Source organism: Pelodiscus sinensis, chromosome 3, assembly GCF_052426305.1.
Source record: "Pelodiscus sinensis isolate ZL-2025 chromosome 3, ASM5242630v1, whole genome shotgun sequence".
Lineage (NCBI taxonomy): Eukaryota > Metazoa > Chordata > Testudines > Trionychidae > Pelodiscus > Pelodiscus sinensis.
Genome location: NC_143054.1, coordinates 128,751,710 through 128,777,039, shown reverse-complemented (window position 1 = coordinate 128,777,039; position 25,330 = coordinate 128,751,710). Strand labels below are relative to the sequence as shown.

Genomic DNA, 25,330 nt, shown 5'->3' with positions numbered 1-25,330 from the left:
CAGTTTCAAGGCCAAAAATGTACAAGGTGAAGTGAAAACATCAGAGTAGAACCTCAGCATTACAAACATCTTGGGAATGGCAATTGTGCATAACTCCGATCAAAAAAATTAAGGTTTTCAAAAGTTTACAACTGAACCTTGTTTTAATACTGCTCCCAAACTTTACTACAAAAGAGGGCTGCTTTTAATCTTAATTTAAATGAAACAAGTACAGAACATTTCCTTACCTTGTCACATTTTTAGACACTAGTTTAACACACTGCACTGTATTTGCTTTTTTTGTCTCTGCTGCTTCCTGATGGCATACTTCTGATTCTAAATGAGGTCTGTGATTGACCAGTTACTTCATAGTGCTAGAGGGTCTATGCCATTTTAAATCTATTTTAAAAAAAATAGAGCAATGTTTACAAGCTAATTTTTTAAAGAACTTTGGTGTCCAGATACATTTTATTGTCTATTTCTGTTCTTTAGCTTGCTCAACTCCTATTAGTAAGCTTCTGTCAAACTGTGCTCCAATTACTACCATCACTACATCCAACAAAAATGTAATACTTCAGTATTTTAAAATGCAATATAATTTTTTCCTTATCATTGGCAAATCATTAACAATTGACGGTGGGAAGGAGGCTACATTTCCTTTTACCTGAGAGAGAGGACAAGTAGTATGTGGTAATTTGCAGCAACCACTGCAGTCATTTTGTGTGCGCGCGCATATATTTTAGAATACCACATCTTAGAGGTGGGCAACAATTTGATGGGAGGGGTGCTCTAAGAATTTGGAAAATGGTCAAGGATCGCACTTTTCCATATTAATGGAGGAGGTACAGGGTCTGGGATGGAGGTTGGGTGCAGAAGGGAGCTTGCACTAAGGGACTGGGATGCAGGAGAGGGTGTGGGGTCTGGGAGGGAATTTGGGTGAAGGATGCAATTGTGACCTTGGTTAGGGGATTAGGGTGCAGAGATTTGGGTTGTGACGTTGGGCAGGGGATTAGGGTGTAGGAAATGGAGGAAGGGTTTGGGCTGTGACCTAGGGCAGGATCTGTGAGGGGATGGAGGGGGCAGAGGATTTGGGTTACATGGAGTAGGGCAGAGGGTTGGAGTGCCAGAGCCAGGCTCTGACCAGGAGACTTACTTGCTTTACTCCCAGCCAACAGCCTTGTCAAGGAGACTCCTTGACTGCCCCATCCTCACACAGGCTACAAAAACCACATGGCTCTTGAACAGTGACAAGCTTGAGAGGAGGGTGCTTTGCAAGCTGCCTGTTAACAGGCAGCTCCCATTGGCTAGAAACCAGCTGATGGGATTGTACTGGGGGGCAGGAACACCACATGAAGCTGCTCTTCTCACCCATAGGCTTGCAGCTGTTCAAACAGAGCACGGCAGCGGTTTTGGTAAGCAGCATGCAGGGGCAGGCAGGGAGTCTGCCTGAGGCTCTTTGCTGTGTCCACGGGCCAGATCCAGCTCACGGCAGGTATTATGCCCAGGCCTGCTGTAGATTTACTCATTTGTTTCCCAATGGAAGACACGATACAAATTAGAAACCTGGGATTTCTCTGAAGCTGGAGGAAGGAGGGTTACTGGCAACTTCTCTTTTCCACTTTAACCAGAAATAGTTGGTCACACTGGAATTATGTATACAAGTTAACTGCTACTTTGGTAGGGTTTAATAATAAGTTAAACCAAAGGGAAGTTTCACTACAAGACATGTCTATGTCAAATATTTGGCATGCTCAGGACTATCTGTACCCAGAATATGTCTATTAATGCCAACTGACCACATCTAAAATTTCTCCCAGCTGTGTACAGGCAGTCACAAATTTGATTAGACTTACTTTTTTAATCTTGAAGAGTGCAGAATACAAACTGGACTGACATCACTTAGTGCTGTAATGCACTAAGTTTTATTGTTTTCTTCCTCTGTAGGACCGGCCATTGCTTTGGTGGCTTATCAGATTTATTTTCTGCACTTCACTGCTCTGTGATGAAAGCTATCGAAGCCACTAACCTGTGCATGTAGTACATTACAAGGTATGGTTTTGATTTGTGAGTTAATGATCAGCTTCCTTCGGTCTAAATTGTTCCCATGTCTCAGTGGAAGTCTCTCTCTGAGCATACTATCAGCTGACCTGAAGCCAATATACAACCCCTGGCTAACTATCTGGTGAGATTAGGTGACTCAGATAGCTGAAGTTGGTCTGAAGGAAAATTCTGGTGTATGACCACCTGTTTAAGCAGCACAATGAGAAAAGCATGCATAAGAAACCAACAGTACAAAGTTCAAAAAGGTCTAAATATACAGAACCATAGTCAACTTAAGGCTCAGGGTTGACCACGTCCATTTCATAAGAGGTAGACCAAGTCTTCAGTTGGTGAAAGGGAAACTGCTAGAGATATATTGGACCAGCGTGTGTCAACCTTTCTAATCCTTTCAGGGGTCTGATTTTTCTTGATATCCTCTCACCCCACCCCCTTAAGTAGTGTAAAATGTTCAAAATTTTAATCTGTACTGATTTTGCTAGTGCTTATTATGTAAGCCATCTAGAGGAGTTGATGCACTCCCTTGGAAGACCTCTGCATACTCCAGATATACATATACCCTTGATTGAGAGTCACTGCATTAGACAGTATATTGGCGCCTTAAAAATACAGTGGTAAAGCAGGGGGAAGAACAGTTTCTCTGAAATGGGCAGACTACAGGGACAATCTCAGAAGTGCTAGACTTCCAGTCCAGTCTTGGAGGTGAAGATTTTTTTAAATAGAAAAATCTGCTCCTTTCAATAAAAACTATATTGTTCAGAATAAAATTCCATACAAGTCAAGAGTAGACAGAACTGCCGTCTAATAAAATTCAAAAGAATAAGTAATCACTGAAGACAGGTTAGATATACAGAATAGAATGGTAAAAGGAGACTTGCCTGGCAGCTGAAGTAAATATCTATATGGCTCTAGAAGAATTCTTTCAGATGTTTCTTCCCTTCCTTCCATTTCAAGAAGCAGTGTTCCACTCTGTCAAAGAAAGGAGAGGTCTATCAAAATCAGTGTTAGAGAATTTTTAAAATATATAATGGAAGCAAGACCATAGCTCTAAGCAAGTGGGGCGGGGGAGAGATAAGCAGGGTTAAGGGATTTAGAACAAAGGCTGACTTGAAAGTGTTACTGGAAAGAAAGCCATCATTTCCCAGCTATCTTTGCATTACAAAAGTATTCTTGCTGTTGGCTTTATATACTTTAACCACACATTTTCAAAACAGGGGAACTTTGTTTTGATTTTTATGAAAGCAAACCAAACATTTCAGTTTAAGATCATTAAATAAGTGTAGAGTCTGGCTTTGATGTCTGGTCTTATAGAATCCCACACACATCAAGCATCCTTTTGTAGATCATTACAAAAGTTAGTCAGAAAAATTCAAATTCTAAACTGTTTAAGCTCAGAAATACACATTTAGTCTTATTTTTAATCAAGAAACAGACAACTTCAATGTAAGGCATACTTTAAAACAAAAACACTCAAGATTTAACTTACTCATTCTTCCATATTTGCTTTAAAATGTATACCATTCAACTGATTTAAAAGACTAGAACATAGCAGATAAGTGTTTAGTTTTCTTTATCCTTATTTTTTCCTGCCATGGTATTCCATTCGTGTCTCAAATTCTCTTACTGTGGCCAATTCTGAATTTGTTTGCCTGCATAGCTTATTTGTCTTCTAATGTTCATTTCTCAGTTCATGACTTTAGGCTCAATTTCTGTGGCTTTTTTCAGAGTTCCTTCAGTAATCCATTTTCCTTCTTCTCACCTTTAACCTCTTTTGCTGCACTGCAGATGGAACAGCTCAAAACTCAATGTTTTTAATGTCATTTGAAGACTGGAACTGCAGTGGTAGTATGAAGTTTCATTTACTTCAGCAGCAGCCCTCGACTGTTAAGAAGGTATCTTGTAAGGAGTGTTTTGCCCTGGCAACTGGTGAAGAATGTCCTTGGCTGTCAGCCCAAAGGCTTGCTGCTAGACTTATAAATGTAATATCCTTTTTTGGAAAATAGGCACATTAAGACGAGAGATAAGTTTTTTGCTAAAATGTAAATGTATCCCATTTACTATTTCCAGACTGTCTTCCTAGATGACTCTTAGAAACAGTTCTCCCCCCCCCCCACCCTCAAAGACATGCATTACTACAACACACACACACACACACACACACTGACTTCTGTTAACGGACAGTGTTAACGGACAGGCAATCCAGACTGCAACACTTTTCCCTGCACTGAAAACAGTACCTTGCACCACCATTAATCACACTAAATTAATTGGGACTACTTGAAAAGTAAGGATAACACAAAGTGCAGCAAAATAAAGGATACAACCGGTAATGAAAGAGAGAGACCAGAAAGAAAAAAAAAAGGCGACAAAGGGAGAGCCTAGAAAGGCAAGAACTGAATTATAAGATGCTATGAGTTTCATCATTGCCCAAAAAAACAAACAAAAAAAAACAAAAAAAACCCACACAAACCACCACCCAAAACTGTAGTCAAATGACTATCCAACACATTCTTTCTGTAAAAGCTTAGGCAAAAACTAAGATTCTGAAGTCTGTTAATTTCATAGAATTTGAAACTTGAGATTTTTCCCAAATGCTTCCAAAGACTATACAATCCACTTTGTGTACAGTATAAACTTGTGCTACTGTATGCATATTTGGTATTTTCTATAAAGGAAAATTTCTAGAAATAGAACAACAATTTTCTCAATATGAAGTTCTCTGAAAGAAGACATATAGATTTACCTTCTCTCCAATGCGGATTAAGAAATTGTTTTCTGATGCCTTACGGAGTTCTCAATTCAGAGACAAGGTATTTAGAAATTCCTACTCATAGTGGGGCCACTCGCTACAGAAGAACTTTAAATTGCTACATACATGTCCAATCCCAAATCTCCCTACCCTTTCACAACAAAAGCTCATTAGTTAAGTGTTTCCAATACTCATACTACTCTAAATCACTGGTGGCCCATAAAAAAAGATGCCACTGCCACTCTTTTTCCAGGCACTTCTTACAGGCATTCAGACTAGAATTGACAAAATGGTCGAGTAAAGTGTCAATAGATCACATACTGTTATATATTACAGTAAGAATACACCAACACAGGCAGTGGCCTACCCTTTTGACTGCACCCTAGTGCCATTCTTCAGAACTCCACAGCATTTTACATTTTCTTGAATTAAAAAAGCTCACTTATTAGCATAAGACTAAAATTAATCCTATAGAAAGTCAGCCTTCTCATTTGGTGCTACTCTAATAATTAAAACATTTTTACCTTTAACAATATTTGACCAATTATTTTGGACCAGTCCAATCCTACACTGGACTGATTTGTCGAGAAAAGACAAAATCCTATAAAAGCAGCTAAAAATAAAAGGCAACCTAGCTACTTAAAGAGAAAAACAGGAACTGCTAGTCAATTCCACAAAAAGAGTCCCTTCAAGGAGGGAAACAAAATAGTCAGGCAACAGATCCACTGCAAAAGGGTTAGGTGGCAAGTCAACATCCAGGTAGGAGAATGAAGAACAAAGTGACAAGGCAGTCTGTGTAGGGGAAATGGGCAAAAGTTAGACAACAGAATCATGTCTTCGTGCACAAGATAGCAGAGAAACTTGTTGCTCTCTTTTGGTCTGTGTACACTAGAAACTCGAGTGCGCAGATGAAGATTTAAACCAAATTCCCCACCCTGCCCATAACACTAGTCTCATCTTCGTACAATACTATCATTCTCCCCCTGCCCTCCTCATGTGAGCTGATCAAACTGCCATTAAGAAGTTATGCAAGTGCAAACAAAATATGAAGAGATCTATGAAACTTCTTCTATGAACATATAATCCACAATATGAAGGAGCTTCAAAATCTGCAATAAAGGAAGATTTTTTTTGAAATTAACCATATTTCAATGGGAAAAGGTCAAGTAGTAAAACAAGGTCTCAGTCAGCCTCATGTAACCTATCTACCAACACATCTCAGGGTCACTAAATTAAATATGATCAAACTAAGGCCGCTTTACTTCTGAGTGAGAGCACACACAGTGATTTAACATGCTGGCTGCAATCAACAGATGGTATGAATTTATGTTACATCAATACCAAGAAGAGTAAAAAAAGTGGAAGATGAGCATTCAGAACAAACACTGTTAAAAAAATGAAGGAATCAAAAAAGACACAAAAGTTCTTGAATTGCCTCTACACTCATGCTGAGAGCCAGGATAACAAAGGAATAAATCTGGAATTGCTCATTTTTAGCACAATTTTAATCTATTTGGTATTACAGGTTGAACTTCTGTTAACCAGGACTCCCTGGTCCAACATCGATCGTCTGACAGGACCAGGAGCCCAGTGCGCCTGCAGCAGGGCTCCCCACAGCAGGGCAAAGAGCCTGGCATGACAGTGGGGCAGGGAGGTAGCCAGGAGGCTGGCGGGCAATCTAGGGCTGGAGGGTTCCAGTAGCATGGGGCAGATATTTCCCTCCCTGGCCTGACAAAATCCCTCATCTGGGACCTGTAAGTTCCCAAGGATGTCAGACCAAGGAGGTCCAACCTATACTGAAAAGTGATGGGATTATTTGCATAACTGGAGTGTTAAAATAGTTACAATATATTTAAGGACAGAATGGACAAAGAAGAGAGGGGATGGCACTACTTCGAAGATGAGTCACTTAACTTATAAGTCAGAACACAGTGATCTTTAATGCTTATTAATCATGACCCAAGAAAGCACGAGATGGGGTTAACAGTTAGTGTCTGGTATCGACCACAAAAATCACATTAAGAAACAGGATGGACACCTTATGAATCTATTTATAATATTTGAGGGGAAAAAAGGTGAATGCTCACAGGGAAAGTCAATTTGGCCAGAAGTCTCATGAGTCCCATAATAAAACTTTCTTGTAACCTCTAAACATCACAGATGATTTCCTAATTCAAAATGCATTGAAGCCAACACATGGAAATTAGATAAAGAACGAACTGACCATAGCACTAATATTAATGGTAGCTTAAGTATAAGGGAATATAACTATACCTAAAAATCCAGATCAGTAATATAGCTTATTGTGAAACTTGCCTATTAAAAGCAACAAAGATGAAAAAAATTGAGCCAAATCAGCTGGAAGGAAAAAGTAGAAAAATCACTGATAACTGGAAATCATTTAAGAACACTTTAGTAAATGCTCAAAAAGCCTCAAAGGCACCAGTTCTAGTTAAATTAACTTGTTTACAGGGGGAAGTGAAAGCAGCTATAAATATATTTAACAAGTAAAAGAAAGGGGAAATTGATAACGAATATAAAGCAGAAGTTAGAAATTGTCCTTTAGCTTCCTTTATCAGCTTTCTACAAAGTTAAAAAAATAATCAATGGGCAACAGAGTTAAGGACAATAAAGTAATAGTAACGTTCCATTACCAGAATAATTAATACTACAGAAAAGAAACAGAGTAGAATAAATATATGTTCTATACTTGAGCAAGGGCGGGGGGGGAGGGAGGGAGGGAGAGGGGGACACTATGAAGAACATAAGAATCATCTATGGTGTGGAGTACTGATCATACAGGAGACCCTAGTGATTCACAGAATCACTATTCGCAGGTCTCCTGTCCTGGGTGGAAGGGATCAGGAGAAACTAGCTTCAGGGAATTTACCCATGGCTCCCAGTCCCCACAGTGAGTTTGCAAGTCAGGGGAAACTTACAACAGGGGCTGGGAGCATGGCTCCCAGTATTTGTGAATGGTGACGATTTGCTGTACTTGCTATCACCCCTTCAGGACACAAGAACGGCCATACTGAGTCAGACCAAAGATCCACCTAGCCCAGTATCCTGTCTGCTAACAGTGACCAATACCAGATGCCCCAGAGGGAAGGAACACAAGAGGTAATCCTCATGTGATCCTTCTCCTGTCAACCATTTGCATACAAACAGAGGCTAAGGACACTATTCCTACCAATCCTGGCTATTAGCCACTGATGGACCTAACTGCCAATAATCTACCTAGTTCTTTTTTGAATCCTGTTAAAGCCCTTGTCTTCACCACATCCTTGGGCAAGGAGTTCCACAGGTTGAGTACTGAGTGAAGAAAAACTTTGTTTATTTTGAAGCTGCTGTCTATTAATTTCATTTGGTAACCCCTAGTTCTTATATTGTGGGAATAATGAAATAACTTTTCCTTATTCACTTTTTCCATGCCAGTCATGATTTTATAGACTTCTATAGTATCTCCCCTTAGTCTCCTCTTCTCTAAGATAAAAAAGCCAAGTCTTTTTAATCTCTCTTCATATGGGACCCGTTTCAAACCCCTAATCATTTTCGGGGCCCTTTTTGAACTTTTTTCAATGCCACTGTCTTTTTTGAGATGAGCCCACATCTGTACCCAGTATTCAAGATGTGGGTGTAGCATGATTTTATATAGAGGCAGTAAGATATTTTCTGTCTTATTCTTTATCCCTTTAATGATTCCTAACATTGTATTTGCTTTTTTAACTGCCGCTTCACATTGAGTAGATGTTTTCAGACATCAACTGACTCCAAGACCTCTCGAGTAGTTGTAGCTAAATTAGTCCCCATCATATTGTATGTATAGCTGGGATTATTTTTTCAAATGTGCATTACTTTACATTTATCAACATTAAATTTCTTTTGCCATTTTGTTGCCCAATCAATCCCTTAGTTTGGTGAGATCTTTTTGAAGCTCTCCACTGCAAGCTGTGGTCTTACCGTATATTCCGGCGTACAAGACGACCTCTGAAGTTAAAAAACATCCCCCAAAAATCGGGGGTCGTCTTGTACGCCGGATGCCCCGCCGCCAGAGCCCCTCCGCGGCTTTGAAAGCCTCGGGGGAAGCCGGCGGCGGGGCATCCCAGGCACGCATGGGCTGCCCCCACTCCGGAGCCCCTCCACGCCGCGCGGAGGGGCTCCGGCAGGCGGGCAGCCCATGCGCGCCTGGGATGCCCCGCCACCGGCTTCCCCCGAGGCTTTCAAAGCCGCGGAGGGGCTCCGGCGGGCGGGCAGCCCATGCGCGCCTGGGATGCCCCCCCGCCGGCTTCCCCCGAGGCTTTCAAAGCCGCGGAGGGGCTCTGGCGGGGGGGGCAGCCCATGCGCGCCTGGGATGCCCCCCCGCCGGCTTCCCCCGAGGCTTTCAAAGCTGCGGAGGGGCTCCGGCGGGGGGGGGGGGGAGCCCAGGCGCTCCTGGCGCTCCTGGCGGCTTTGCTCCCGGTGCCTCTGGTCTGCTGGGGACCAGCTCCAGCAGACCAGGGACACTGGGAGCAAAGGAGGCGGAGGGGCGCTGGGGTATAAGATGAAACCCTATCTTTTAATTAAAAAGATAGGGGGTCGTCTTATACGCCCAGTCGCCCTATACGCCGGAAAATACGGTAACTATCTTGAGTAGTTTGGTATCATCTGCAAATTTTGCCACTTCACTGTTTACTCCTTTATCTAGATCATTTATAAATAAGTTGAATAGTACTGGTCCCATGACAGACCAGGGAGGGCGGAGGGGGGAGGAGAGAAGACAAGGCCACTAGTTACCTCTTTCCACTCAGAAAAAAACTTACCGTTTATTCCTACCCTTTGTTTCGTGTATTTTAATCAGTTATCAATCCATGAATCCTTCTTATTCCATGACCACTTACTTTACTTGCCTTTTACAGGGTCTCTCACCAAAGGCTCTTTCTGGAAATCTAAGTATACTATATCCACTGGATCCCCCTTGTCCACATGTATGTTGACACACACACTTTCCCCTCCCTGCCAAAGAACTCTAGTACATTAGTAAAGCATGATTTCCCTTTACAGAAACCACGTTGACTTCCCCCACAACAAATTATATTCATCTACGTGTCTGAATTTTATCTTTACTATAGTTTCAACTAATTTGCCCAGTATTGACATTAAACTTACCAGTCTGTAACTGCTAGGATCACCTCTAGAACCCTTCTTAAATATTGGCATCATGTTAGCTATCTTTCAGTCATTACATATGGAAGCTGATTTAAAGGACAGGTTACAAACCACAGTAAATTAGTTCTGCAATTTCACATTTGAGTTTTCAGAACTCTTGGGTGAATGCCACCTGTTGACTTGTTACTGTTAATGAATTTATTCCAAAACCTCCTCTAATGAAACCTCAATCTGGGACAATTCTTGAGATTTGTCACCTAAAAAGAATGACTCAGGAAATCTCCAATATCCTCAGCCGTGAAGACTGAAGTAAAGAATCCATTTAGCTTCCCAGCAATGACTTTATCATCTTTGAGTGCTTCCACTCTGCCATCTCTCTAGAGGAGGTCTACTAAAGTTAGATATTTTTACCTCAGCAGCTTCAGATAACTAGTTATTTTTAAACCTCTGGGATTCAAGTTCAGAAGCTCACTGGACTGTTAATGCTGATTTTCGTTGTCTTCGAGCAACTGAGAAGTTGCAGAAGACTGGAATAGCTAATCTTGTGCCCAATTTTTGAAGAAAGGAAATTAGATAACCTGGGTAATTATAGGTCTGTCAGTCCAATATCAATTCCAGGCAAAATAAAAAAGTAGCTGATCTAGAACTTGAATAAATAAGTTATTCAAGGAGGGTAAATGTAATTAAGGCAAAACATGGGTTTATGGAAAACAGATAGTTAAATGAACTTGGTATCTTTTTTGATGGGATTACAAGTTTGGTTGACAGAGGTAATGCTGCTAATACAGTATATTTTGACTTAAGGCATTTCATTCAGTACCACACAACACATCAAACACCACACTAGAATGATATAAAATTAACATGGCACATGTAAAATAGATTAAGAGTGGCTAGTGGATAATTCTCAAATTGTAAATGTAAAGAGAGAAGAGTCATCAGTTGTATTTCTAGTTTCATCCAGCAGGGATTAGATCTTGATCCTATGATTAACATTTTTAATCTATGACCTGGAACAAAACAAAAACCACCACTGAACTTTTGTTCATGACAGCAAAATTGGGAAAGGAATAAACAGAGGATAGGTCATTGCTCTGAATCAACTTGCACCACTCGATAAACTGGGTGCAAGTAATCAATCATTTTAATACACCTAAATGTAAACACACACACACCCCGCCCCCACCCTCTGAGCACCTAGTGTGATACGGTGCCTAAACAAGGTATGTGATTCTGGCTGCATAAACAAAGGAATCTTGAGTAAGAAAAGAGATCACTATCTCTGCAGGGCTTGACAAATTATACAATCTACTTGCCCGTGGCGAGTAGATTGTAACCCAGAAGAGCCGGGTTCGGGCGATCTGTGCATGCGAATGATCTGCGCATGCGCAGATCGCCGGACAACGCGGTGGCGAGCAGAGCTTGCTGCGGTTTGGCGAGCCTTGTATCTCTGTATTTGGCACTAGTGTTGACTGCTGCTGGAATACAGTGTCTAGTTTTGACATGTACACTTCAATCTATTTAGCTTAGTAATTTAAAGGGTTACCTTGTTACAGCCTACAGTATCTACTTTGGGAGCAAATATTCAACAATGGTCACTTAGGCTAGCTGAAGTTATAACATGATCTAGTGATGTGGTAGCCACTAATCGCTAGTGTATTGGACATTTGGCTGGATGAGTGTGCAGTAGAAACTGCATCGAAACCTTCTGCTGCTTTTCAAAATCCAATTTCAGCCAACCAATTTTATCAGCTCGCTTTTTGCTTCCAATAGGATACACTGGATCGAAATCACTTTGCTGCCCTTGGAAATGCCTTCTTATGTTGTCTGTCTTATTTGCCAGAATTGTTATATGACACAAGAGACAGGTTGGCTTTTCATTCACCTCAATGAGAGCATATTCCAATTCCTATTTATCTTGAAATTTACGTTTGACATCCTACCAATCTCTCTTTTTCTTTGCCAGTTTCTACTGATGATTTGTTGTTTTCAGCATTGTTTGACTCAGTACTAGAACTTTCACATTCAGAATTAGGCTTTCTAAAAATGAACAAATTCATGGATGAAATTCTAGAAAAATGAATTAATATTGTTCAGTTTCAGCACAAAGCAGAAATAAGCAATATTGTTGGGGAGGCCAAAAAAGTACCTTCATTGAAGATTTGATGTCTCTGGAAGCGTTAAATTTGTAAGTTTTTAATTTTTTTTTTAAAAAAGGGATAAAATTCAAACTGTTTTCTTCAAATGTGTGCTTGCATGCTGGATATTGCTGTTTTGAATGGCAGCAGTTTACAATGATGCATGATGGTTTCCAGCTTAAGCAGCATATTTAAGCTATTCCGCGAACTGGCACAAGTCTCCATCCAGCAGATGGGTCAAATTAATGGAAAGTGGCTTTTGAACTCAGAAAGATCTCCTGAACTTTCTTTTATTCTCTGAAAATGTTTGTTTTTTTATTAAAAATTGTTTTGAATGCAATAATCTGAGCTATTGTTCAAACCAACCACACACACTCAACCGGCCAAATAGCCACATGGAGCTAGCAGGTAGAATGTTGGACACATATATAGTAATTTAAGTGGCTAGCACTATGCATTCCATTTTGTGAGTACACCTTAACCAACTCCTTCAACATAAGATACAGTTTAACAGTTTAACATTTAGAGGAACACAAGATGTAGATCAATTCAAGTTAGATTTATTTAAAACATTCTCTAAATTTTTTTTTTGTTTTTTGTTCTGGGCTGCACCAGGCCCAGAATAGTAGAACTACAAAGCAGATGAGGTAATCTTTTATTTGACCAGCTTCTATTGGTAAGCTAGAGTTTTTGCAGAGCTCTTCAATGTAAACTCAAAAGATTCACACTCATCAACAGAAATTAGACCAAAAAAAGTTCTCACCTACCTTGTGTCTGAATCCTATCTGCAACCCTTAGAGCAACAGCACTATATTAGTATATTACAACTAGAAATTAAAACTGGGCTCGTCTCACTGCTAAAACTGGAAATATTAATTTGTAAAGCATGTGTTTTGGGCAATCTACGCAGTTCAAGAACACCAACATTGTTTTTACTATTTATATTCCAGCAGTTCCTTGAAATGGCTCCTATTGAGCCAGTTTATAGGTTTATCTTAAAAATGGTGAGTCATGGACAGAAAGTAGGTAAAAAAAGAGCCATCTGAATACATAAGTGCATATTTTTACTATTTAAATCAGGGGTCTCCAAACTTTTCAGCCCGAGGGCCGCATTAACTATCAAACAGCAGTTCAGGGGCCGACTACACACTTGAGGTCCAAATAAAAAACAATCAAAACATGGATGTTGTTTTTAATTATTTATTTAATATTATTTTATTCAGTTATTATTTAATAACACATTGATACACTACTAAAAAGTAAGCAGCGAATAAGGTTTTGCAATGTAATGATCGGTTGGAAAACATAACGCACTACTGCGTGCCTCTATTTTAATTCGGTAAAAACATAACATCCACGTAAGCGGCGGCTGATCTTGGCAGGATACACGTAAATTTCCGTAATTTTTTTTCCGTAGACAAAAAGGTCTCCACGGGCCGGATGAGAGGGCCTCGCGGGCCGCATCCGGCCCGCGGGCCGTAGTTTGGAGACCCCTGATTTAAATCATTTAACACAGCAGCACTTACAGAGCAATAAAAGATGATAGCTGGCTCAAAGGCAGGACTTGTAAAGATACCATCCATACACTTGTCAGGTGTAACTGAGGGCAGAATCAGGGCCATAAAAGATTATTATCAGTGGCAACAGAGAAAGCCCAGCTATACTTTTAAAAATCCTACATTAAACTCGCAGGACTGGCGCTTCAGACACACTATCCTTTAACGCGTGAACTGAAGTCAGCTAAACAGTCAACATGGAAATCTAACTAGACCATAACTACACTATTTCCGTAGTTGCACTGCACTTCAAAATGTCTTTACGGAGAAAGCAACACACTCAAGAGAACTCCAAACACCGAGACCCACACGCGCTTCGTAACTACATTCCATTACACCCGGCTCATCTTGTGTGTGTCCCGACGGCTAGTCACTGCTTCCCTCTGCCAAAAGTAACCCGCTGATTACTCATACACGCTGCTGTGGCTTATATTACAGCGCCATTTCGGCCGAAGCGAAACCAAGTAGCGGCCCCTGAAAGACCCCGAGGAGCAGGCGGGCCAGCTCAGCATGGTCTCCCGGGGAGGCGCCACGCTCAGACGTGAAGCCCCTTGCGGAGAGACACCCACCCCGCCAAGACCACGGAGTGAACCCGGAGGCTGCCAGCCCTTTGCTTCCCCTCAGCCCTCCCAGCCGGCGGGGCAGGCACCGGGCAGCAACCCAACCGGCGGCTGCGCTCTCCCCGGCTCCCCTCGCCAGGCAGCGCGCCGGACGGGAGGCGCCATTAGCCATCGCGCAACGTTGCCCCAGCTGGGGGAAGAGGGGCGGCGTCGAGACAGGCTCGGCGGGACCAAGGGAGCGGGCCGGGTAGGCGCCAGGGGGCCGCGAAAGGCGTCGCTCCCAGCAGGGAGCCTCCCCCAGCAACACAAAGGAGCCGGCACAGACCGGCGGGCAGGGAGACCGCGCCCCCAAGGCACTGAGGGGGGGAAGGAGCGAACCGGCGGCGCCCAAACTACCCCCCCCCCCACCTACCGCTGGCCCGGGTCACTATCCGCTTCTGTCGCCTCCGCGTTCCCGCGCTAGGCCGGACCAAGGCTCGCCAGCTCCGCTGTTCTGGCCCGGGTAGCTCCCCCCGCCCCAGCTCCGGCATCAGCGCGCAGAAAGCTCCACCCACTTCCACCTCAACTGCTGCTGCCGCCACCCTCTTCTGTTGGGGTGGGGGGGAGGGAGAAAATGCGCCACCAGGGCTTCACTACGCAGGCGCCAAGCCTTCCTCCGTGTTTTAATGAGCACTCGGACTCACCCCGCCTCCTAGTGGCCCCTCAACCGCGGTGCATCATGGGTTATGTGGTTTGGCTGTGAAGCTCAGCTGCTTGATGGGCACCGACAAGCGGCGAGGGAAAGAACCTCGTTACCCATGAGCCTCTGCGGCGCCGAGTCTCTGTTTCCATAGAATTGGTGGAAAAATGACGTTAGCGTTTACGATGTGGCGACCAATGGAGCAGGGAGACGGGTGGGCCTTACCGTTTCCGGGCCAATAGAGAAAGAGCAGGGCGGGGAAGGGGCGGGACTCTATCCGTCAGTCACTGTGTGAGGTGGGGGAGGGGAGCGAGAGGCTCCGAGCCGAGCAGCCACAGGCAGCGCCGGGTCCGGGCAGGGGGATCGGCCCCATCATACGCAGCGCGGAGCTGCAGCCGTAGTCGGAGCCCTTGCTGGGGGACTTATCCGGGGCCAGCACCAGGCCAGCGGGGCCGGAGCCGGGAGGAGGCTTCGTCCCCCATCTCGCCCCCGGGTCGGAGGGATCCGCGGGCGGGCGGGCGCCGCGGAACAAAGGTAACAGCGACAGCAGGAGAAAGAGCCGCCCCGGCCCCGCCGCCAGCGGGCGAGGGAGCGGGGCGGCTCCGCTCGGACCGGGGGGAGGGGGGATCCGGTGCTGGTGGCCGTTCCTAGGCGGGAGCGGGGTTGTTTTTGTTCTGGCGAGACTGCGGCGGGACTCGCTGCCCGCCCCCCGCGTGAGGTGTTGGGGGGGGGGTGAGTGGCTGAGGGGCGGCGAGGAGCTGAGGGGGGGGGGGACCGCTGCTTCATTGCTGCCTCTGCTGATCCGGTCTGGCCCGCTGCGCTGGGCAGTTGCGGCTGTTGCTGTTGAAACTCCTGTCGCGGAGTCAGCGCTTTCTTTTATGGGGGTGGGAGAACCTGCTGGGATCCAACCGAGCCGCAGCCCCTCCACTGAGGAGAGCTGCCCCCTAGCCCCGCTCCTCTTCCTCATACAATGGAGGAGCAGCGTGTCCCTCCCTCCCCCCGCCGCAGAAAAGTGGGGGGGGGGGGTTTCCAGGGATCAGATACCTCCTCCCCCACGCCGCTCCAGCCCGCAGGTCTCGGGAGAGCATTCAGCGCCCGGGCCCCCGTGAGCTGGGCGCGGAGCGGGGACTCTCTTGGAGCAGCTAGAGAGGCTGGGGGTGGGTTGTTGTTGTGGCAAGTTTCTCCTCCTCTGACAGAAATGGCGTCAATGGCAGCGAGTGAACGGGAAGCTGAGCCGCGGTGTGTGGGGGCTGGAGGGAAAGCGGTGGCCGAGTTTCGGGGGGGGGGGGGTTGCATGGGGAGGTATCGCAGATGGAGGGGCGAGATCTGGGGGAAGAGGGTTGATCCGGATCTCAGCGGCGCCCCTGCCCCCCTCCCCCCCGCGCTCCGGTGCAAGCGGCTGGTGCGGTGGCTCAGTGCTTTGTTTTAATTCCAGGTCCAGCCTCGGCCGCTCAGCCCCGATCGGGGGCTGTTTTCCGCAGCCTGAGCTCATCATGAAGGTAAAATCCTCGTCTCTCTGTGTGGGAAGTGGTGGGGAAAGGGCTGCACGAGTGAAGGGTGCCCCATCTGTCCGGGCCCCGCTCTCCGGTGCTAGTCTCGGCGCTGGTGCGGATGCAGGCTTCTTCGCCCCACTGCTGTGGTGGTGCTTTTTGCTAACTGCTGTGTAGGTTTGGCTCCGCCACGTTTTGCTGAGGGACAATGTAAGTTCACTGCAAGGGGGTCGGTCGTTCCTTTTCTGAAACAGCCGTTCGTAGGGAATAAGGACATGGCTGCCCGGCCAAGCTTGATGAAATAGGGGACAATCACTCCGTTTCGGAAAGTAACATTGCGGAGGATATATCAGCCAGTCATGTTTGCATTAATTGAGGTTAAATAATGGATTTACTTTCTGTGCCTTAACGGGAGTTCTGTAGAATTAATAATCGTGAGCTGTTGAGGGGGTGTCTGTGTGTACAGAGGATGCTCTGCAGTGAAGGTAGTGCTGTAGCATGCAGAATGATTTTCTAACAGCTTTTTAGTTTCCTTTTTGGTGCTGTGTGCAGATCCACATACACCATTGTCAGTCATAGGCATTTGTAGACGCTGATAGTTGGGCTAGTAGGCAAGCCTGATTGAAGTGATTGTTCCATTCAGTTTGGATGTTTTTGTGAAGAATCTTGCTTTTAATTCTTAGATTTAACGAGCATGATTATCAGTGTTTCCCCTGTTTTACTGTAGGTGAATTCACAGACTTGTTTGAAGTACTATTATTTATATTACAGTAGGACCCGGGGCTCTCAGGATCATGCCCCCATTGTGCTGAATTAAATCTGGCTTCTAAGTTTTAAAACAATTATCAACTACATTTGTTGTGTAATTGCATAAAAAGAACATTTGGATTATATGCACAGCCTGTCAGTTGAATTATTCATTGCTAAATACAGTTACCTCCAGCTAGAGTCATACCTCTTTAGGACTTTTCGTATGTGTACCCATGTGTATCTTATATCAGATGTATATACAATCTTGTATTCAGGAAACACTAGAAATGGCAGAGAATACTATTCTGTATTTATTTAACTAGATTCAGTAGGTGGCACTAAGCACAGTAAACTGACCCTTGTATAATAAATACTTAAAGTTAAGTAATTTTCTCTTCCCTTTGGGGAATGTATAGTTTTACTATTATTTCCTGTCACTTTTCTTTAATGGGAAACTGAGGCCTGAAGTAGTGCACCAATATTTGTATTTCATTAAGAGCTTGTATCTATCAAGAAATGAAAACTATGGTTAAACTTTTATGCCAGTGTTATATGGAAGTTCTAAATCATGGCCCATGCTGGCTTGTTGAGTTGGCTAAATACATGGTGGTCTTTGTACTTGTGTTCATGTTGGGATTGTGGAACAGATAGGAGCAGGAGATGAAATCCAGAGCAGAGGTTCTCAAGTGTTTTCTTTCTGAGTCCCCTCCCCCCCATGTCAGAAAAAATTCCGTGGCTCACTTGTGCCACAACAACTGTTTTTCTGCATATAAAAGCCAGGGGCTGGCATTAGAAAAGTAGCAAGTAGGGGCCACTGCTGGGGGCTTTGCACCATAGATGGCCTTGAAAAGCTAAGTTGCTTGAGCTGCTGCTTTAGCCCCAGGTGGCAAGTCTTGGAGGCCCCAAGTTTCAGTCCCGCCTGACAGAACTTCAGCTTTCTGCCCTGGATCCCACCAACTCTAATACTGGCCTTGCTTGGCAGACTTCCTGAAACCTGCTTGTGGCCCCCCGGGGGCTCTGGAGCCCTGGCTGAGAACCACTGACCTGGAGTAATAGGAGACATAACCGTGATTTTTTTTTCAAAAAGATCGACAGGCAGCTAAATATATATAAGTACTATTCTAATATTTCTATATAAACAAATGCATAATTACTATGGAGATACTATTCATACAGTGTGGTTAAAGGTTCCATATAAGTGCCTACATAAAAAATTGTGGAGGTTAGGAAGTCTGCAATCACAGCATGAAAACCCCTCTTTTATATCAGTCGAATAAGTAGTGAAAGGCTAAAGCTAAATGTAAAACACACAAAAGCCTGTTTATAGATCCATATTTTAGACAACTTTTAAGCTTTTGTTAAAATACTTATGTAGTCACACGTAAGATTCACACTGCTATTGTCTCAAGAAGTTTAATGTGTTACTAGGATGGACAGATGCAATCAGTGTGGTCACATGATGAATGTAGCCAATTTTAAAATATGTTTTGTGATTTGTTCATGATGAGATCTGAACTTCTTTGTGGTCACAATGAGCAGTCCAAGTGATTGGAGTTTCCCCTTAATTTATTTTGAATTTAAATTGGAAGATGGTAGTTAGTGAACTCCTTTTTAGAGTTACAGCACAAAAATAGTTTTAAAACTTTAGCAGATTTTAATATTAAAAGGCAATAAAGCGTGTCTCATGCTAAATACATGTATATCAGTTTTCAGTCTTGTAAGATAGTGTACATATCCATGAGGATATTGCAAGGATACAGGTTTGTCTGATCCAAGTAATAGAAGAGAGTGAACAGGGATTTTTTTTCTATTCATTTACATCACTGAGTAACTGACTGATGAAACAGAACAGGATGCTGCTTAAAAACATGACTGATTTTATTTATAATCTAGCGGAAGAGTATATTGATGGGTATTTTTGCATGTAAAGGATTAAACTCTAAAGACTCCTTTTTACAGTGTGGCTGCTCATGGTGCTCATTGCAGAATTGGGACCTAAGCCTTGATTATTGCTTTAGTGATCCTTCCTTCAGATGAAGCACAGAGTGTGTTCTGTGGTTAGGGCCTTAAATTTAGTAGTCAGGCAATTTGTGTTCTAGTCCCATTTCTGCCACTGTCTCTTTATGTGAACAATTTGGCTTTACTATGCCATATTCTTCACATCTGTATAAAGAAAATAGTATATTTACTTTTCTTTGTAAAGCTTCCACAGAGAAAGAATGCTATGTAAGAACTAAATAGTAGTACTAGTAAAGTGATACAAAAAAATGAAATGTCACCTAACATGCTTAGTTATGACTTGGATCTGTGTGGGGAACAATGGTGATGCTGTCTTCTAACACAGGATTTCCCTTTCTTTTTTGAATCATTCTCCACCCTTGCACTTTTTTAACAGGGAGATGTCCCCATGTCCATGAGGGCACCAGCAGCATTTCAGATTTCAGTAAGAGGGACAACTTTTTTGCTCGGGTCCAGGAAACACTTAGGTCACTGGAAGCTCTTGGATTTTTTAAAATTGTGTCGTCCCCCGCCCCCAGATCATCTGGCAGTGATCCCACTCACTGTATTCCCCAGCTTTAAATGATCTGGCAGCACTCTCACTTGGTAGATGCTTCCCTTCTCAATCATAAATGCATGGCTTCTTCCTACAGAGAGAGTGGAGGGGTTGAGGGGCAGGGGCATGTGGAGGAGATTCTGCAAGGAAGGGTTTTCCCACTCTACAGGCTACCCGTCTAGGTGTTCATGCTGCCCGGAGTCTGTGCTGTCTACCACAGGCACCAAGAGTTCCTTGGGTGGAGTCTCCTCTCATCTGCCATGACTGACAGCACTGCAGGACAGTAACGGCTGTCCTGTGAGAGTGAGCAATCCTAGCGTTCACAGATCACCAACTGCAACCAATCCTGAATCTGCTAGTCATTTGGCCTGGCTGGCCCTGCTCTCTTAGAAAGTTTGATGTGCCTCCCTGCCCTTTTGCTTGAGAAACTGTGTCCTAATGTCCTTATAGCCAGTGCTAGCAATGTTTTCCCCACAATAGCATATCTAGAGCAAAGGAAAATTAAGCCCTTTATATATTAATGCGTAACACTTCAGTGTATCAAGAGTGATAATATGTATATAATCTGCAAAGATGAAAAACACTATAGTTTTATTAATTAAATCCTGGGTGATGACCTTTTTTGGGGTGGGGCATGCTGACCCAAGAAAAATCAGTTGGGGGCCACACATAAGTGAGAAGCAGAAAAATAACTCAAATCCTCACAGATGTGGCCCCCAACTGAGAAAGAGAAAGACACTCCCCATATTTCCCTTGCACATGATAACCTAGGAGAACCCAGGCTAGTAGATTTTATGTGATCGAGCCCCGCAGGGAAACAGTAGGGTGCTGGAGCACCAGCACAGACTCTTCAGCGCTGGGGGGGGGGTAGTCCCGAACCTCCGGTATTAGATCCAGACAAGCCAGGGACTGCATCTAGTCTCTGGACCTTACGTTCTCCATACCTGATGTAAAGGTTGGAATAAAACTCATGTTGGATGTTCCAGTAGAGTAAACAAAGCTTTTCTATATTGTAATCGCATATTGAGCTGTAGTAGAGAAAGGCTTGCGTGTTTTATAAATTATTATAGAAATTCTGTGTTGGGGGTGAGATTTTTTTACCCACATTGCATGCCTTGCACATGACTCTTAGCAAATAAGAATGTTTCAGATGGTTAAAGAATCTTGGTTTGCCAGCAAGTACCTATTTATGAAATAATTATGTTCCAACAACTAGTTTTATATAACACAGTTGCCAATAAGCAGTCTTTAAGCTTTCTATCTTTAAAAAAAAATAAAGTTAGGGGATTAATGCTAGAAAAAAGAACTATAAAAGCAGGTATGTGAAAGGTTAACCAGTTAGCATCACTCTTAGCAGGTAATGTTTACCAGTTTCTGTTGATCAGTGGAGGCTGGAGCAGCTCACAGGTCCAGAAGTGGACAGTCTCTCCTGTGGCTGCTAGACACTGCTGCAGCCTTGCACAGTCCCATTTTATGGATTATCAGAATTTTTGATTATCCAATCTGGTCCTGGTCCCAGTTGGATTGAATAAACAGGGTTCTGCTGTATCTGTTTGGATCTAATGTGGTTGTTACACACACAAAAAATATTGAAAAAATGCTTATTTAAATGTTAGTATCTTCTTGACCTTTAAAATTGGAACTTTAATACATCAGGCCTAAATTACAATTTTACATAGTTGTGAATATATTTGTATTCCATGGCCTTATGTGTTGTGAGTACTTATTCAAAACAGACAGAGCACTATACATATGATGGGAGAAATGTGTTTTGTAAACATCTTCATTCTGAATTTACATATTGGTTTTAACAGTAATATTTTTCACAGTGACCTACTTTGTTCTCATACAGTGGTCACTGATTCATGCTTATGCTACTATTATGCTACCTAAAAGCCTACTCTGGTCCATTGTGTTGTATGCAAATGATGGACTGCAGTGAAATATGACTTCTAAACTTTCAGTAAGTAATTTCCATTCTGCAGCACAAGTAATCCAATTACTCTCATGCACATGAGACAGGCTGGAAATTAGTTAAGGAATTTAGTGATCTTTCATTTTCTAGTTAACTGTGTGGATAACAGCAAATGTGCTGGGAAGGCAGAGGAACACTGCTAGTAGGGACTGCTTGGGTGAAGAAGTAGGAGAACAGGTAAGACTTGTGGTGTGTTTTTCTCCAAATTTGATTTTTGGTTTGCAAGAAACCACTCCTTTTAAAAGAAATGTTCCCCTTTGTGTCTCACTAACCAGTGTCTGGTCACTTTTTTCTGTTTCCTCATGCTTACATAATTATGCAGAAAGAAAAGTAAATACTGTTTTACAGGACATGTCTGAATAAATTAAACTGGGTAGAATCTAACTTCTTTCATAGCTGGAATGTCAGGATTATTATATTATACCACAAGTGTGTAATTTGAAAATTCAGGCGTTTAATTTTTAATCATTTAGTAGAAGTTGTGGTACAGGAGATCTGTGGTAACCATTCTTATGTTAAAAAAGAGCCGTAGCATCTGGGACTAAGTGCGAGCTGGGATTTCTCAGTCCTGGCTTGTGTTATTTCCCCCATTGTGCCTCTGCCTCCCCTGCCCTGTGCGGAGACAGTGATGGGGATAACTAAAAGCCGGCTCCTCCCAGCACCAGCTCCTGCTCCCTCTCTTGCTGCCTCTGATACAGAAGCAGCAAGTTGCAGGGAAGTGACTAGTCGAGTAGTGACTCGACTACCCAATAAGCCTAAGCTTATATGGTGGTTGACTAGTCACTTACATCCCTACTGTGCACAAATCTCAGATTTGTTATATCAAGAGATTTAAATCTTCATTGAATAGAGTAGATATTTATGCATTCACTCACTGATTTCATGTAAGCCAATTACTTATAGCAGGTAAGTATACTACAAATGCACTTAGTGTAGTGAGTTAGACCCTCTTTTGACCACAATATAAATTGCTGTCAGTACTTGTGAAGCAAATAAGAGATCCTTAGGAATATAACCCTAAATAGCACAGAATTATTTTATAATTGTGTTCTACACTAGTGGCACCTATGTAATTATTTAACCAAGAAGGCTTATGGGATTAAGGCTGCTTGCAATTAAGGAAATATGTTTTTACATATTTTTATATATCCATGATTTCAGGTTAGTGAAAATACGTAACATTACTTTTTAAAAATCAGCTTGTTTTAAAATGAACTATAGAGTAAACCCACCTAGAGAAATTTGTGTTGCCCCACAATACATGTTGTTATTTATTTTAAAATATTCACTTGGATGTTCTGAGTGTAAGTCCATCAAACATTGCTTCTGTTTTCTAATGTAAAAATCAATGATTGACACTTAATTTGGGACAGGTTAAGTTTTTTAATGTCCATCCCATATTTATTCATTGTATCTATTCAGTCTATATGTTAATAATAACAATAATTAAAAACCAAAAATAAAAAATTGTAAGGCGCCATTGCAGTATTTATAGTAATGTGGAGGAATGGAGACAGAACTGAACTGTATCTACTTCACCACATGCCCAGATTCTGCTCCATACAAGCACATTTTCTGAGGTTTCTATGCCTTATTCTGTAGGTAGACACTTTGATTAAGATTTTGGCACATTCTTTCCTTGTAGTTCTAATTGGAAGAATATTGAATCCTATTTATGAGTGGGATTATCTTTGAAAATGTTACAAGGAAATGTTTCAGTACCAAAGGAATTGCAACCTGCATCTCCTTCTGCCTTCTAGTGTCTCTTTTATTATAAAATAATGGGTACATATGAATTGCCCAGTAAGGTCAGTGGTCAATTTAGCGTGGTATTCTGCTTCCTAACAGTGACCAATCCACAGTGCTTTCAAGGATGGCAAAAACCCCTATTGTTTACTTAACTGACCAGTCATACAGCGCTGTAGGATGAATGAGGAGTTATACTTTCAGAAGTATAAAATTAATTACCTTCTCAGGCTTGCACAGCTACAGGTTTTATTGATACTACTCTCTAAAATCCAGAAACACTAATAATGGTTTTCCTCTCGTAATGTAAGAAAGATAGGGTATAAAACAAACCTTTGTGAAGCAAACTGTTAGACTACTTGTACTATCTTTCTTAGGCTTGTTGAATTTTGATACTTAACTAAACAAAAGGAGTTCATAACATTAAATTAAGGGTAGTTAAAACAAAAGTTTAACAACATCTACTAACATAAGGCATAAAAAGGCAACATAGTATTGTGCTATGATTATTCTAGCATAAACTAGAAAATTGGTTGATATAATAATCATCCATGTTTTCAGAATCAAATAACACACAACCACAATGGAAAATAGCATTTATAATCAACTGCTATCCTGGAGAGATGGTTTTGTTTATATTTTAGACTGATTCCCTCAGAATAGGACTCACTTGCAGCATTTGGTTTAGGGGTGTAATGGTATAGTTGATTAACTGATTAACCGATAAGCAAAAGCATATAGGTTAATGCTACTGACTACACACATTTTCCTCTCCTTACTCTTGCCAGTACATTTTTTAGTAGACTGGTCAGCAGCCCAGCTGAGTTTTGGCTCACATCGGGTCCAGAACCTACTCCTGCTGCAGCTCAGCATTTAAAGTGTATTAGCAGCCAGGCAGGCAGGCAGGCAGCCTGGCTCAGTTCCAGCTGGTGCTGGGTCTGGGAGCTCAGATCTACCTTAGACAATGGCTGCTGCCACCCCACGCTGCTGCTTCTTTATCAGAGGCAGCAGCACTGGGTAACAGGCAGCCGATCCACAAGGGGAGATGGTTTTTACACTGGCTCCCCTTGTGGACCAGCTCCTGCCTGACACCCTGCACTGCTGCCTCTGATACAGCAGCTGCCTTCTCTATCCCTGGGGACTATAGAATAGTCGACTAACCAATAAGAATTGATGAGGTTACTCGACTATTCAATTAACTGATAATTAATATCCCCAATTCGGTTATCAGCTCAGATATTGCTAACACAATGGAAAAAAAGCTATAGTTGAAACATAATTTTCATCAATAACTTACATGCTACTTTACCAAGGTCTTCTTGCAATGGATTTATAGTAATCAACTCTTATTACTTGCTTCCCAAAGTATTATATTAGCCCCAGAATCTGATAAAACACTCTTAACATAAGTTCCTACATTTTAGACAAACCATACAGATTGAGTGTACTTAAGAGGCTTGCACACATGGTCTCATTGTATGTCTGTATACTGTTGTTGTTCGTCCATCGTATTCAAAGAGGATCTTGACATCTAACGGGTTGTGGACTGTTCACGGTGTGTCCGCAAATGGCTGATAAGGCCGATACGGGCACGGAATGTTCTGCCACATGTCGGGCAGACATGTGTGGGCACCACTGTTGCAGCTTTTGCAACTCTGGCTTTACGGAGTGCTCGCTTCTCTTGTGCTATGGTTGTCCTTCTGGCTTCAGATGTTTGACAGCCTTGGTAGATCAGCGTGTCTGTATACACCTAGAATTTGAAAGACCGCATGAAACTACAGTGTTTCACAGTTTTAGATAATCTATTCCAAAAGAAAAATATACACTAATTCTATGCTGTGACAGTTTTTGAAACACATTCAGAAGCATGTACACTTCTTTACTTATCGGGTACCAATTTCAGGAAGTGGTCAAGTGATTGGTTTGGGACATCACACTAGAGAAAGTCTTT

At 42.7% G+C, this 25,330-nt stretch overlaps 2 protein-coding genes across 11 annotated transcripts in view; one reads left to right on the top strand and one right to left on the bottom strand.

The window, feature by feature from the left end:
* The window catches only part of GGPS1 (geranylgeranyl diphosphate synthase 1), a 38,275-nt gene extending 23,476 nt beyond the window's left edge, over positions 1-14,799 (bottom strand). The window contains exons 1-2 of one of the 7 annotated variants that reach the window (XM_075924774.2): positions 14,598-14,799; positions 2,916-3,006 (exon numbers count right to left, since the gene is read on the bottom strand). In XM_075924774.2, the coding sequence (XP_075780889.1) occupies positions 2,916-2,985 (70 nt within the window). In that variant the 5' untranslated portion in view covers positions 2,986-3,006; positions 14,598-14,799. The other 6 variants (XM_075924773.2, XM_006122054.5, XM_014573077.4 and 3 more) reach the window with 6 other exon arrangements.
* A 351-nt stretch (positions 14,800-15,150) lies between these two features.
* Positions 15,151-25,330, top strand: part of ARID4B (AT-rich interaction domain 4B) — a 150,913-nt gene continuing 140,733 nt past the window's right edge. For 2 of the 4 annotated variants that reach the window (XM_075924771.2, XM_075924770.2), the window contains exons 1-2: positions 15,680-16,103; positions 16,300-16,363. In XM_075924771.2, coding sequence (XP_075780886.2) covers positions 15,835-16,103; positions 16,300-16,363 — 333 coding nt within the window. In that variant the 5' untranslated portion in view covers positions 15,680-15,834. Of the gene's footprint in view, positions 15,399-15,679; positions 16,104-16,299; positions 16,364-25,330 lie in introns of those variants that run through there. The other 2 variants (XM_075924772.2, XM_075924769.2) reach the window with 2 other exon arrangements.